The following is a 14,166-nucleotide window of genomic DNA, read 5'->3' as shown; positions in this document are numbered from 1 at the left end:
TATACCCTTCACAGTTGCATTGCTTTTAGTAACTATGTGCTCAGTTTGTATGGCAGCTATATGCTATAGTAGTCCGATCTGAACAATTTTTTCGGAGATTATATTATTACCTTAACCAGTAAGCGATGTCAAATTTCGTGAAGATACCACGTCAAATGCGAAAGTTTTCCATACAAGCCCTTTATTCCGATCGTTCGATTTGTATGGCAGCTATATGCTATAGTGAGCCAATCTGAACAATTTCCTCGGAGATTACATTATATCTATGAACAATAACTCACCCCAAATTTCGTGAAGATATATCGTCAAATGCAAAAGTTTTCTATACCAGCACTAGATTCCGATCGTTAAGTTTGCATAGCAGCTATATGCTATAGTAAGCCTAGTATTATCTTAGAAAATAACCTGTGCCAACTTTTTGTGAAGATACATTGTCAAAAGTGAAACTTTTTCATGCAAGAACTTGATTACGATCCTTCAGTTTGCATGGCAGCAATATGTTATAGTGGTCCGATATCGGCAGTTCCGACAAATGAGCAGCTTCTTGAAGAGAAAACTATGTCTGCAAAATTTCCATCGATATCTTAAAAACTGAGGGAGGACAGACAGACGGGCATGACTAAATCGACTCAGCTCAACATACTGATCATTTATATATTCATATACTTTGTAGGGTCTCCGACGCTTCCTTCTGTGTGTTTCAAACTTCGTGGCAAACTTAATATACCCTGTTCAGGGTATACAAAATCAAATTTCACTAGTCATTTTGCGACTGTGAATGAAGAGACTGTTTGTAGCTAATTTTCAGTTTATTGTTGACTCTTTGGTTTGTAGTGAAGGGGGGTAGAGGTCAAATGACTACCATTTACAATAATCACAAAAATAGCTGTACGTGATGGAAAATTTTTTACTCAAATTCGTAATCAGAACTCCTCAAATATCCCACGGACCTCTTAGCACATCAGTCGCAAATTTTTCCTTCAGATTTTTAGAGTAGTGTTATTTTCGGATATCACCTTCTTCTTTATTGGCTTTATAGCGTGCCAGTCGTTCTTCCTTTTCACTGTTTGGCGTCAATTGGAGATTCCAAGTGTAGCCAGGTCCTTCTCCATCTGGTCTTTCCAATGGAGTGGAGGTCTTCCTCTTTCTCTGCTACCTCCGGCAGCTACCGCGTGAAATACTCTCTGAGCTTTAGTGTTTTCATAAATTCGGACCACATGACCTAGCCAGCGCATGTCTCATTATTCGCTGAAATACTAGTATGTCAATATCGTCGTATATCTCGTACAGCTCATTGTTCCATTGACTGCGATATTCGCCATTGCCAATGCGCAAAGACCATATATGTTCCGCAGAACCTTTCTCTCGAAAACTCGTAACGTCGACTCATCAGCTGTTGTTATCGTCAATGCCTATACATAAAAATAGCAGGGCGGGGATGATGAGTGACTTGTAGAGTTTGGTATTTACTTCTCAATTGCCTACTCAGTCCGAAGTAGCACCTGTTGGCAAGAGTTATTCTGCATTGATATTGGAGGCTGACGTTGTTGTTGGTGTTAATGCTGGTTTCAAGATAGACGAATTTATCTACAACTTCGAAGTTATGACTGTCAACAGTGACGTAGGAGCCAAGTCACGACAGCGGGTATTTCGTCTTGCCCTAGTTCACCATAAGACCCATTTGCTTCGCCGTAACCATGCTGGAGAAAGCAGAACTAAGGGCGCGGGTATTGAGGTCAGTGATATCAATATACTCGACCTACGCCAGCAGCTGTACACTCTTATAGAAGATAGTACCTTCACTGTTTAGTTCTGCAGATGGAATTATTTCCTCCAAAAGTAGGTTGAAGAAGTAACACAGGTCCTTCCCGATCCTGACGGAGCTTTTGGTGTTGCTCAACTAATGACCAACACGAGAGTAAAGAGATGGTCAGAGATCTTACTGGGATCGTTGGAATATCGAAAAGATCAGCACGATTAGTTCCAAAGTCACTCAATTTTTTATGGAAAACAGCGTCGTGTTAACGCCTGTGAAACAATGCTTTCTGTCTGATTTCTGATTGGGGATGAATCTTGAATCTATTCTGACGACCCGAAAACAGAAGACCAATCGGCCGACCATCGTGTCAAATGTGAGCCAAAGCCGAAGAAGCCGAGTCAAAGCAAGTCAAAAATTAGGGTTATGCTGACAGTTCCCTTCGATTATCGAAGTGTTGTCGCATACTGCATTGATTCTTCGTGAAATTTTTGCCAAATGAACAACAAAAATCGTATCGCAACCACTATATTCGCCTGATATACCTCCGTGTGACTTCTGGCTATTCAGTAATCTCAAAAAACTACTCGGATGGAACTGCTTTGAGTCAATTGAAGCCATTAAACGTGCATCGCTGCACGCATTGAAGGCTATTTTGGAAATTGACATTAACAACTTTTTCGAGGATTGACACAAGTAAGTTGGGGATTATTTTGAGGGAGACAACGTACATTTCGAAGAAGAAATTAAGAATTTTAAAATTATGAACAAACTCTTACTTTTTTTTTGCTGTCGGATCATTCGTTTTTAAATTATGTTATGTATAACTTGTTTCGTTCGAACTTGAACTGAAATAATCTTCATTTACATATAACTAATAATGGACTCCTACTTATGTGAGGCATAGAAGGCAAAAATATAATAACATATACTTATATGACAGATTAGTTGTCTATTAGTAACGATTCATGTTATCAGTGCACGTCTCGTTGGAATGTTCTTTACTGCGTCTTTGAATTTGAGAGTTATGTTGATTTTTGCCCAATCTTACCATTATCTTTTTATGCTCTATGCGAAAGTTTTATGACGTAGAAACGTTTTTTTGTAAATCGAATAGTTCCCTTTCTAAATTCCTAAAACTAGTGATGGGTACAATTGTAAAAAATAAAAAGTTTATGGTAAATTTGGATATGTTCATTTGCTATTTATTAAAGCTAACATTTGTAGATCCGCAAAATCGGGAACTCAACAGTGATTCCGTTTGTTAAGCAAAACTCCGTCTCATCTTCCAGACCTTTAAGGGAAGTCATTCGATGAATCTTGATTGCTTTTAATTACTCTATAGCAAACTAAAAGATTTTTGAAAAGTCAACGGAGCCTACTTGGATGTCAGATATTTGGTATACCGGTCTAAAATTGATATTAGGCACTTTGAGGTGTTATATACAGTTAGAATTTTCAAAAAATCAATTTCTGTATTTTATTTTATTGATGTACATACATACATATGTATATTTAAGAATGTACACAATACTCATATTGTTGCGATGAATGTATTCGAAGTTGCACGCAAATTTGAAAAGGCATTCCAAACTTTAAGCGCGTTTTTCTCAAATGGAGTTTTCGGTGACCAACATTACTCGAAAACGGCTTAACCGATTAGTCTCAAATTTTAACGTTCATGTTCTTAAATCTATTTTTTAGGAATTAATCGATTTTTTCTCACCGATAATTTTTTTTTCCAAAAAAACAATTTAAGGCCGATATTTTGGACAAAAACCGATTTTTATGGCTGAAACCGCTATCTTGTCAAAAAAATTTATTTTGCTTATTACTTCGATTTGCTTTATTAATTTTAACATTAAACTAACGAATCTTGTTTTTTAATATCAGAGATTCCACTTCAGAGATATGGCGGTCACCGCAAAACGTCTTTTTGAAGTGGAGCTCCAGGAGATCAGCTGTAGTTTCTTTTTAATTTTTTTTTTAAATACTGTTAAAAGATACCATAATAAGTGTACAATTTTTTGGATCAATAAATTTAAAAGCTCTTTGAAAAAATTCTGGAAAATTCGCTTTTTTCGGCTTTTTAACTGTACACAACCCCTTAACGAACTTGTCATAGACTCTTCTTGAGAGTTTTGACGTCAGAAACGACAGAAGTTTCTATTGTTTAAGAGAGATTCCCGACATCTGCTTAACTAAAACGTCTTCCATTTGAGATTTCGGACTGAAAACAAGTTTTCTTCTCATGACTATACAGTCTCGAAAAATGGAGATTGCTTTCAGGGTCAAAAGTCACTGTCGAAATTTGGAAAATAGAGATCCCCATGATCCGAGTTCAACAAGTTAGAACCAAAACTTCTTATAACCCAAGTCGTCTTCCATTTGGGATTTCGAAGTAAAATGAAAAGTTTTAGAAGATTTTGAGCAGATTGTGCTGGTATTTATAGTACGAAAGGTTGGTGATCAGATTTTAAAAAAGCTAAAATACGACGTGATCTTCCATTAGGAGTTAGCCTTTATTTTTCTTTGTAGGAACTTTGAAAAATTTTAGAAATTTGTGAACTTATAGGTTTGATAATCGTACTTCAAAGTTTCAGACATAATGATCAGACCTCTTGAGATGATCGATTTCCGTTTTAAAGACAAGTAAATGCAAAGTTTGAGAAAATTTTGAGTATATTGTATGTATAAGAAGCTAGGAACGCATGTTTAAAGATGTTAAAATGAGAAGGGTACTTCCAACAAGAACTAACTATTAAAAATTTACTATAAATATTTAGAAAATTGTAAGTGGATTGTGTGGTCTGTTCGATATGCGATGCGAGGTTACTGCCTTAATTGCTGCTTGACTGTCGACGTAGATGTTAACTCTGGAACCACCTACAGGTGCATAAGAGGCCAGTTCCGCGACTTTCGCAATAGCAAAGACCTCAGCTTGAAATATACTGCAGTGGTCCAGCAACTTTCCTAATAATTTTTCGTCATGACATTCTTCGGCCTCTCGTGGTAAGGTCGGTTAGAAAATATTTAGAAAACGGTGGTTAGGAAGCTTGACTCACTCGACTTATAGCCCAGAAATTCCCTCCTCTGACTACTATTTCTTCTGATAGCTGAAGAACGACCCCACTGTAATACGATTCACACCAGAATAGGGTATCTGGATTCATTATTGGCCGCCACAGTGACGCAGTTTTTTTAGATAGAATCCCGAATTTCCAAAAAGATGAGAGAATTGCATAGCCTCAGATGAACATTACTATGAATAATGATTCTAGTTGCAGATCCAACATATAAAATTGGTAAAACAGGTAATAAAAATCCTCGCCCGTATTCGCAGCTTCAAATTGCCATTCAACAAATTTCTAATATAGTAGCCTTTACTTACCTTTAACAAAAATGAATTAAAATTAAAATTTAATTTTCGTACTTTTTTTTATACAGGAAGCTTCTTTGAAGAATCTTTAGCTGCAATTTTATCATTAACCGAAATGCTTTAAATCAGTTTATTATATTTGTACATAAGTATTTCGCTTTTATATTTTTGTGTTTACATCACATTTTCATAACAAAACCAACGAATTCACCGGCCGGTCTAACAGCTGGCACACACACAAAAACAACTGTTGAAACCAAATTTCGGCGCCCAAACAAATGGCGTTTTGCAAACTTTCAAAGTGACAACAACTTACATAACTTATACACAATTATTTATGTCGCTTTTGATGAATTTATGCCCACAAAAACACTTTTTCGATATTGTTGTTGTGCTTTAACTGCCGCAACGCGGATGAAATTGAGTTCGAGAGTGTTATTATCGCCTCGTAAGGTCACGCATTTGGCGGAACTACGACTACGTATCAGCAGACCGGTGTGCGAATATGTATGTACGTACATACATTTGATGACAACGACGACGAACCGACAAGCGTTGCGCGTTTAAAGACGTTCCGGGTCCAAATGAAATGGAATTGCGAAATAATCAAATTCAAAAGTGCGACTAAAGTCGAAATGAGGCTGACGCCGCGGTATCAATTTAATTTTGATACTAGCACACATACACAGACATACATACTTACTTTTATTTTTTTTTACACATATATAAAAGTTTGCTGGTATTTGTGTGTGTATTGTGGGTGTTTTTTTTTTTGCGACAACAGGCCAACAGGATGTCAACAGTGAAGGCGTAAACGCCTCCTGTGGCGCAAGCAATTGTCTTCAATTGAGCGAAATAGCAAAGAAATATGCGTATATGTAATTGTAAAAGCAATTTTGTTTACTTTTTTATACAGCGGCAACTTGCAACAATGGCTGTCAAAGAAGCATACAAAAAAGGAGGCACACTTCGATGACATTTGACAGATAAGCCTGCAAAGCTGCGCACTTCTTGATGCCATCTGTGACATTTACATTGTTTACATAAACAAAAGTTTCACATGTGATTACATATACACTTATATGTCTGTGTATGTGTGATTCAACTCATACTCCGCAATACAATAGTTGTCTAATGAGCATCATTTACTAATCGTTGAACACCTGTTCACTAGGTCATTCAATGGCCAAGGATAGATAGTCACTGTCAGTGTCGATTTTTGAAATAACATAGATTTGCGTGTTTGTATGCATTTATATTTTGCAATATTCTTTTCATTTACTATGCCAATCTTTAACGGCAGCAGTCAGCATATTCGTACATATATTTGTTTTCATTTTTCATAACACGAAGGTGATACAAAATGACACGGAGGGGATACAATGTTAAGGTTAACACCATAAATAAATGATTTTAGCAGACAACTGAAAGTTTTTGGTATCTATTGTAACAAAAATTTTAATAAAAGTATTTTTATCTTTTAAAAGTATGCGCTTAAGGGGCACAACTAGAGTGATAGTCTACAATAAGGGGGATTCAAAAATAAAAAACAAAACAAACAAAGAAGTACTAAGTTTGGATGTAACCGAACATTTTATACTCTTGCAACATACAAAGGTCAAAGACCGGGAAATGACTTCAACTTCTGACAAAATCTTTTATAAAGTAACGACTTTAGTATCAAAGGGGTTTTTTTCTATTTTTGCAAATATAACAAAAAGGTTGTCTAAAAAGTCTTGCGGTATTTTCGCTAGTTGGCGCTAAAAGCGCGTAGTTCTAGTTTTATACGTCGCATCGGGTCATGCTATACCTTTTTGGAAAGCTCATTTCACGCGCTAACACGTGTTTGATTGATTGTCGTTTCTTTTAAGTCGTTCGTGAGTTATAGCGTCGCAAACATGGAACAAAATAAAGAGAAAATACGGCATATTTTACAGCACCACTACGATAAAGGCAAAAATGCATCTCAAGCCGCCAATAAAATTTGTGCAGCTTATGAACCCGATACAGTTTCCATTTCCACCGCACAACGATGGTTTCAACGTTTTCGTTCTGGTGTAGAGGTGGTCGAAGATGCGCCACGCTCTGGAAGGCCTGTCGTCGAAAATTGCGATAAAATCGCTGAATTGGTCGAAAGAGACCGGCATAGTAGCAGCCGTAGCATCGGTCAAGAGCTGGGCATGAGTCATCAAACCGTTATAAACCATTTGAAGAAGCTTGGAGTCACTAAGAAGCTCGATGTATGGGTGCCACACGAATTGACGCAAAAAAACATCTTTGACCGTATCGACGCATGCGAATCGCTTCTGAATCGACCCGTTTTTGAAGCGTATGGTGACTGACGATGAAAAGTGGGTCACTTACGATAACGTAAGGCGCAAACGGTCGTGGTCGAAAAGCGGTGAAGGTAGCCAAGCCTGGATTGACGGCCAGGAAGGTTCTTCTGTATGTTTGGTGGGATTGGCAGGGAATAACCCACTATGAGCTGCTCCCCTATGGCCAAACGCTCAATTCGGACCTACACTGAAAACAACTAGACCGCTTGAAGGCAGCACTGATGCAGAAGAGGCCATCTTTGATCAACAGAGGCCGAATTGTCTTCCATCAGGACAAGGCCAGGCCACACACATCTTTAGTGACGCGCCAGAAGCTCCGGGAGCTCGGATGGGAGGTTCTTTTGCATCCACCGTATAGTCCGGATCTTGCACCAAGTGATTACCACCTGTTTCTGTACATGGCGAATGCGATTGGTAGTCTGAAGTTGGCCACAAGAGAGTCCTGTGAAAATTGGCTTTCCGAATTTTTTGCCAATAGGGAAGCGAGCTTCTATGTGAGGGGCATAATGAAGTTGGCATCTCGTTGGGAAGGCGTCATCGAACAAAACGGCGCATAATTGACTTGAATCGCATTATTGTAACCAATTTTATGAACAATTTAAAATTCAATGAAAATACCGCAAGACTTTTTTGACAACCCATTATTATTAACTTGCCACATATTAAAAAATGTGGGTTTCATAAGTACCTCACATACAATCAACAATCATATGGAATAAAGTCAGGCGAATATTCGAAAATTCTGATATTAGTTATGTGGGGGCTAAGTGAAGTTTTCGCTCAATTTTATCCATTTTAGGCACAAAGATCCACTGTTATCAGTAAAACACGCTCTGTAATTTTCATTGAGGAAACTCACATTGAACGATATATGTGACCTGGTCTACGAAAAGGGGGCTAACGTGCGAAAACTAGTTTTCTGGGAAAAGCTGTTAAAAATAATCGTCAGTTTCTCGTTATCTCATTAATTGTTCTCCTTTTTTTGACACCTAAGCCCCCTTTTCGTAGACCAGGTCACATATATGTATATTTATATATGCGTATAAAGTCACCCGAAAGTTCGAAAATCTCTATATTAGGTACACATGTACATATATGAGGCCTCATGGAAGTATTAATCTGATTTAATACTCAGGGCTTTGAACAGTTTTTGTTGGATTTGGACAATTTTTGCCCATAAAGTGGCATACTCTAAAGGCATTATTCGTGCAAAGTTTTATCCCGTTATATAAATTTCTTCTTCATTTGTACACTCGGATGAAAAAAATTCAAATGGAATTTAAAATTGTGTTATATGGGAAGTACTTGTGGGTGTGTCCGATTTGGTCAACTTTCGCACTGCAATATAAAAAGGTCAGAGGAATGTCACATACCAAATTTGGTTCAAATCGGTAAGGCGGGTCTCAAGATATGTAATTTCTCCAAAAAGTGGGTGGGGCGTCCATTGTCCAATTTTGACCCCAGATCCATTTAAGCGCTCTCATACTATCTCGGGAGCACAATTTAATAGCTTTGACATGTTTAGTTATAAATTTATCGCGATTTTAGTAGTTTTTAACTGTACCATTATATGGGCAGTGAGCGGGTTTCATCCATTTTCACTCTGAGGAAAGGAATTCTCATTATTGCTTGTTATAGATTTAGAGGTTTAAGAGAAATGTGCATTAAACTTATTAGAGAGCGGAGCCACGCCCGCTTTTTCAAAAATTTTTGCTCACAGGTGTCAAATTAGAGTTTTATATCTTAATTTATGTATATCTTAACTCGAAATTTTTTTTGTACTAAGGAACCCACATACCAAGTTATACCAGTTCATCAAGGTATCTCCATTCTTACTCAAATTGCAGCTTACACGGACGGACAGACAGACAGTCACTCGGATTTCAACTCGTCTCGTAATCCTGATCATTTATATATGTATATAACTCTCTCGATTAGTTTTAGTGATAAGTACAACCGTTAGGTGAACAAAACAATTATAATCTGTAGCAACATGTTGCATGACTATAAAAGAGACATCAAAAAAGTACACAAAATTATTTTGGATAACTGTGAAGTGAAGTTGTTCGAGATAGCAGATATTCCGGGGAGAAGAGCAGGTTATGATCGTGTTAAAACTCTCGCATTTGATGGTCACGGCATTTCCTGCCTCAATTCGAATAAGGCCTGACGATGCCGCCATACCACAATGCGCACCAAAGGGTCAATTTTGGGGATGACTTACCCTCATTTAAACATACACACAATTACGTCTCCTGAGTCACACTATGTTTTGGCTCACTCCAATACCGACAAAATTGTTTGTTGACGAAGCCAGAAATAACAGAGTTCTTAAAGTAGCTACCAGACAACGTGAATTTGCGTAATATTCTTGGACAATACCCAAGTGTTATACCAAAGCGAAACGTGATGTGATGAAATGGCAAACCCTACTGAACACACTAAATAAATAGTACTCAAATCAGTAAGTAAACATGGATGCCAAGAGCTGTCAAAATCACATCATCCTTATGCGTCAATGGGGTATATATGTACTTCTATACCAGAATAGCTTTTTATTTTTTTTTATCTATTTTTTTTTTCTCCAACAAAATGGTCTCCATCAAACAATTATACTTTATTTAAGAACTTTAAACATAATGAAAGAAGTTTCCAATTTTCCAATTTCAAATACCGGGTCAAAAATTAAAAAAAAAATTTAACCACAAATTCTAAATACCGAATTTAAAAATAAAAAAATGCTTATCCTAGGTTTAAAATTAATAATTAAAAAATATTTTTTTTCGAATTGACATTTTTTTTTTAATAATATTTATTTCTCGGTGCTGAAGGACCCACCCTAATAGGTAATATAATAAATATGTACAATTTCTATACATTTTTTTATTATTAATATTTTGATTTTATAAAGCGAAAATACTAAACCAAAAGTTTGAATTAAAATGCATTTTTATAAAACAAAAAAAATATAAAAATATTTAACGACCAAATAGCTCACCCTCATGAATCACATGAATTTCGAGTTACAATCCTTAAGTATTACATAACTTTTTAAATTAATTTTCCGTACCTGAATGGCTTACCCTCATGTACACATATAAGATATGTACCTACACATATAAATTCGTGTTTGCGGTAGTTCCTTTGTCAATATCGCATATTAAATTTCGCATCAGTTTTTCGCCCAAAACAAATTCTAAACTCTACATACATTTATACACATGTATAATACATATGTATAGATATTCATTCGTAGTAGCATGCTTACCTATATAATTATATAAAATTTTGTGTGTATTAAGCAGAGTTAAGCATGTGAGCAGCTACATGGCAGTTGATTTTGAGAGCAAGACATAGCAAGCATTTCGTGGTGACAAGATGGTCATTCGCTGATAAGCGCGTACAATCAATAATAACATGTATATATGTACATGAATCTATGTTTGTATTATATACATATGCCTACATGCCTTGTGGAGAAAAAGACTAGAGGGAATTTATTTATTTATTATTTGTATATCCTTAACAAGGTAAATTAAGTTTTCTTTTTATTTATTTTTTAACTTTTTGTTTTTTTTTTTATTTTTTTTTTATTTTTTTCTTAAATTAATTAATAATTAATACAAATAATACAAATAAAAAATTATTAAATGTCGCTTTTATAACCCCTTTATTTCACCTACCATCCATTCAATGTTTTTCCTGCTGGGTAGCTACTTGTTTTGGCATGAAATTACAATAAATACATGTATATGCATATAAATATGTACATACAAACGTTGTTATTACTCCGTGCGAAAAACGCTATGTGTTGCTGACATTCGTCTATTAGTTTTTGATACTTAGCATACCAAGCCATTGTTTGTTGCTGATTGACATTGAAAATTTGCCGACATCAAAATGCAGTGATCACATATACACACAGTTACATACATACATACATACATACGAGCATATCTCATGACCAATGTCATTTAGTAGCGGTCCTTTATGGTGCATTTCGCATGCGCATTCTGATCAAGGATAAACCAGTCATTAGGTGCTAAATATTAAAGAGCATGAATGTAAATTAAATAAACATATTTTATATTCTAATATTGCAATATTTTTAAATAACAGCAAAAAATGGTTTTGAGTTCAATTAATTTACAAATTTATTCACCATTGCATTGGACTTTATTACAACGATTTTGGGCACCATGGCGTATGAGTAACTTAAACTTCGAGTAGATAAAGTTATCAAGCTCATACGTACATAGCTACGCTTAAAATAGAGATAAGTGCGGTGCATAAAAATCATTTAAAATACATATGAATATGTAAATAAATCAATCAAGCCTTATTATCCAAATTAATTTGATTTCTTTCACTCATAATCAGTGGTACTTCAGATTCTTCGTTAGATGTCAATTTCGATATTGCAATGGAGTTGTTGAAATTACAAATGAATATTTTAACGAAGTCTGCTTCGTCCAGAATGTATGTAAACTCATATACATATATGTAAATATACATTTTTTATAATGAAAAACAGAAAAGATTTTAAAAATTTATATATCGATGAAAGTTTTGAATGAGTATACTGTTATCGATAGCGAAACTATCACTATTATAACCAATGGCAGCTCTACTACACAGACAACAAGTAAACAGCTGATTACAGCATTTTAGTTGGATTTGCATTTTGCCTCATTATCATTAATGTTTTTAATAAAAACTATATAAATAATATCATAAATAAAATATAACTTTCAACATGCTGCGGAAAAAGACCTCAAAAACACAAACTGTGTCGGATAAAATTTCAGAGTTGTTGACGCGTAATGCCAACGGTGAAGACGACAGCAGCGATGAGCAAGATGAAGACCCACGTGTGGAGGAGGAATTCGATGAATACGATTTGCCGGATGCACGCACATCCGATATAAGAAAACGTAATGTAAAGTTGTTGTCAGAGCAAAGTGCGCGTTATAGAGGTAAAATATCATCGCGAAATGAACTTGAGGAAGAGGATGAAGAAGATTCTTCAGCGGATGAACATAGTGACGAAGAACAAGAGGAAGATGTAGATGAGAACTCCTCCGAAGATGATAATAATGATGCTTTAGAAGCATTCACTAAAAAGATGAATGGTGGTGTTGTTAAAAAAAATGCAGTTGTGTCGGCAGAAGATGACAGTGATGATGATATGAATGAGAACACTAATTTTGAAAATGAAAGTGAAGAAAGCGATGAGGACGGAGATGAAGATGTCGAAGAAGGCGATGAAGAAGAGGATTACGAAGATAGTGATGATGAAGATGGCGTAGAGAATGATGACGATGCCAGTGAAGAAGAGCATGCAGACGGTACAGATATAATCGCTGAAACAAATCGTCAAGCTGAGGTGCAAAAAGGACAGTGTGTACAAAATCAGCTACAAATTTGGGAACGTTTATTGGAAATGCGGATACACACACAAAAACTAATTACCAAATCCAACCAGCTTCCTGCACCTGATACACTCAAAGCACTTCAGCAAGATAATGAAAAATTAAATGCAATATCGCGTGAATCAGTTAGCAGTGTTAGTAAATTACTTAGCACTTTGGTACAACTACAAAATGCTTTTGATCAGCAATTCTCTGAACAACGCTATGCATTGAAGAAGACGTTAAAACGGCCGCTACCCAAACTCGATACTGAAGGGAACAACGCTGTGCCGTTAAAACGTTTTGCAGAACATATTGATGCACATTTCCAGGAATTTAAATCCTATCGCAATTCGGTGCTGCTCAAGTGGGACGATCGCACTAAATTGCTAACACCTGGTGCTGGTGCTAAGAAAAAGTCGCTCACTGAGGATTATGATATCATACGTAAAATTGAAAATACATTACAAAATCGCAGCACACTCATTGAAAAATCGCAAACATCTAAAGACGGTGATGAGACTACTACAGATAAAGAACTAGCTGAAAATGGTAATAGTGAAAGTAAACAAAAGTCCAAACGCAATGTGGAACTTTATGATGATAGCGACTTTTATCATCAGCAACTGCGTGAGCTTATCGAATATAAGAGCAGCACATCAGTCAGTGCCAGTGAAGTGACGCAACAGTACATGGAGCTGCAAAAGTTGCGTCAAAAAATGAAGAAAAAGGTCGACACACGCGCGAGCAAGGGACGTAAATTGCGGTGAGTATGATAAGCAAATAAAAATAAATAAATTTCAGAAATATTTTAACTATTACATATTTCATTACAGCTATACGGTGCATAATAAGCTGATAAATTTCATGGCGCCTGACGACACATCAACATGGACGGAGGAATCAAAAGAGGAATTGTATAGATCATTATTTGCAGCTTAGATTACAATTATGTGGAAAAGTGTAACGTGTAAATAAAATGAACTGTGCCTGTGTAAAAAATCAATTTGAGACTGCTCTCCTACTTTTGTTGTTCTTGTTCTCCTCATTGCGTTTTCTGCCAAAATTACATTTAAGTTAAAAATCCTTTTTAGTTTTCTATTATTTATTTAATAAACATAGTCGTTGTGTCAAGTGTGCGCACAACTTGTAAGTTTTCTGCGTTATTAATACATGTATTAATTATCCTCATTACTCAAGTGTCTTAGTAGTTTTGCAATGCCAAATTGTTATTTTTATTTAAATTACTATGCTATCTCAATCTCCGTTTTAGCTTTTTCACCA

General features: G+C 35.9%; 1 protein-coding gene across 1 annotated transcript; it reads left to right on the top strand.

Moving 5' to 3' along the window:
* Positions 1-12,149: 12,149 nt before the first annotated feature.
* LOC120767661 (protein Aatf) lies at positions 12,150-13,888 on the top strand. Its single transcript, XM_040093834.1, has 2 exons — positions 12,150-13,648; positions 13,719-13,888. Exons 1-2 carry the CDS (start codon positions 12,228-12,230, stop codon positions 13,822-13,824), a joined length of 1,527 nt encoding a protein of 508 aa, XP_039949768.1. The 5' UTR covers positions 12,150-12,227; the 3' UTR covers positions 13,825-13,888.
* Positions 13,889-14,166: the final 278 nt, after the last annotated feature.

The sequence above is a fragment of the Bactrocera tryoni genome, chromosome 2, assembly GCF_016617805.1.
Source record: "Bactrocera tryoni isolate S06 chromosome 2, CSIRO_BtryS06_freeze2, whole genome shotgun sequence".
NCBI classification, from domain to species: domain Eukaryota; kingdom Metazoa; phylum Arthropoda; class Insecta; order Diptera; family Tephritidae; genus Bactrocera; species Bactrocera tryoni.
This window is presented reverse-complemented; position numbering and strand designations above follow the sequence as displayed.

Coding starts and splice junctions, on each gene's coding strand:
- LOC120767661 (XM_040093834.1), top strand. CDS start 12,228: ATGCTGCGGAAAAAGACCTCAAAAACACAAACTGTGTCGGATAAAATT. Junction 13,649..13,718: donor AGCAAGGGACGTAAATTGCG/GTGAGTATGATA, acceptor ATTTCATTACAG/CTATACGGTGCATAATAAGC.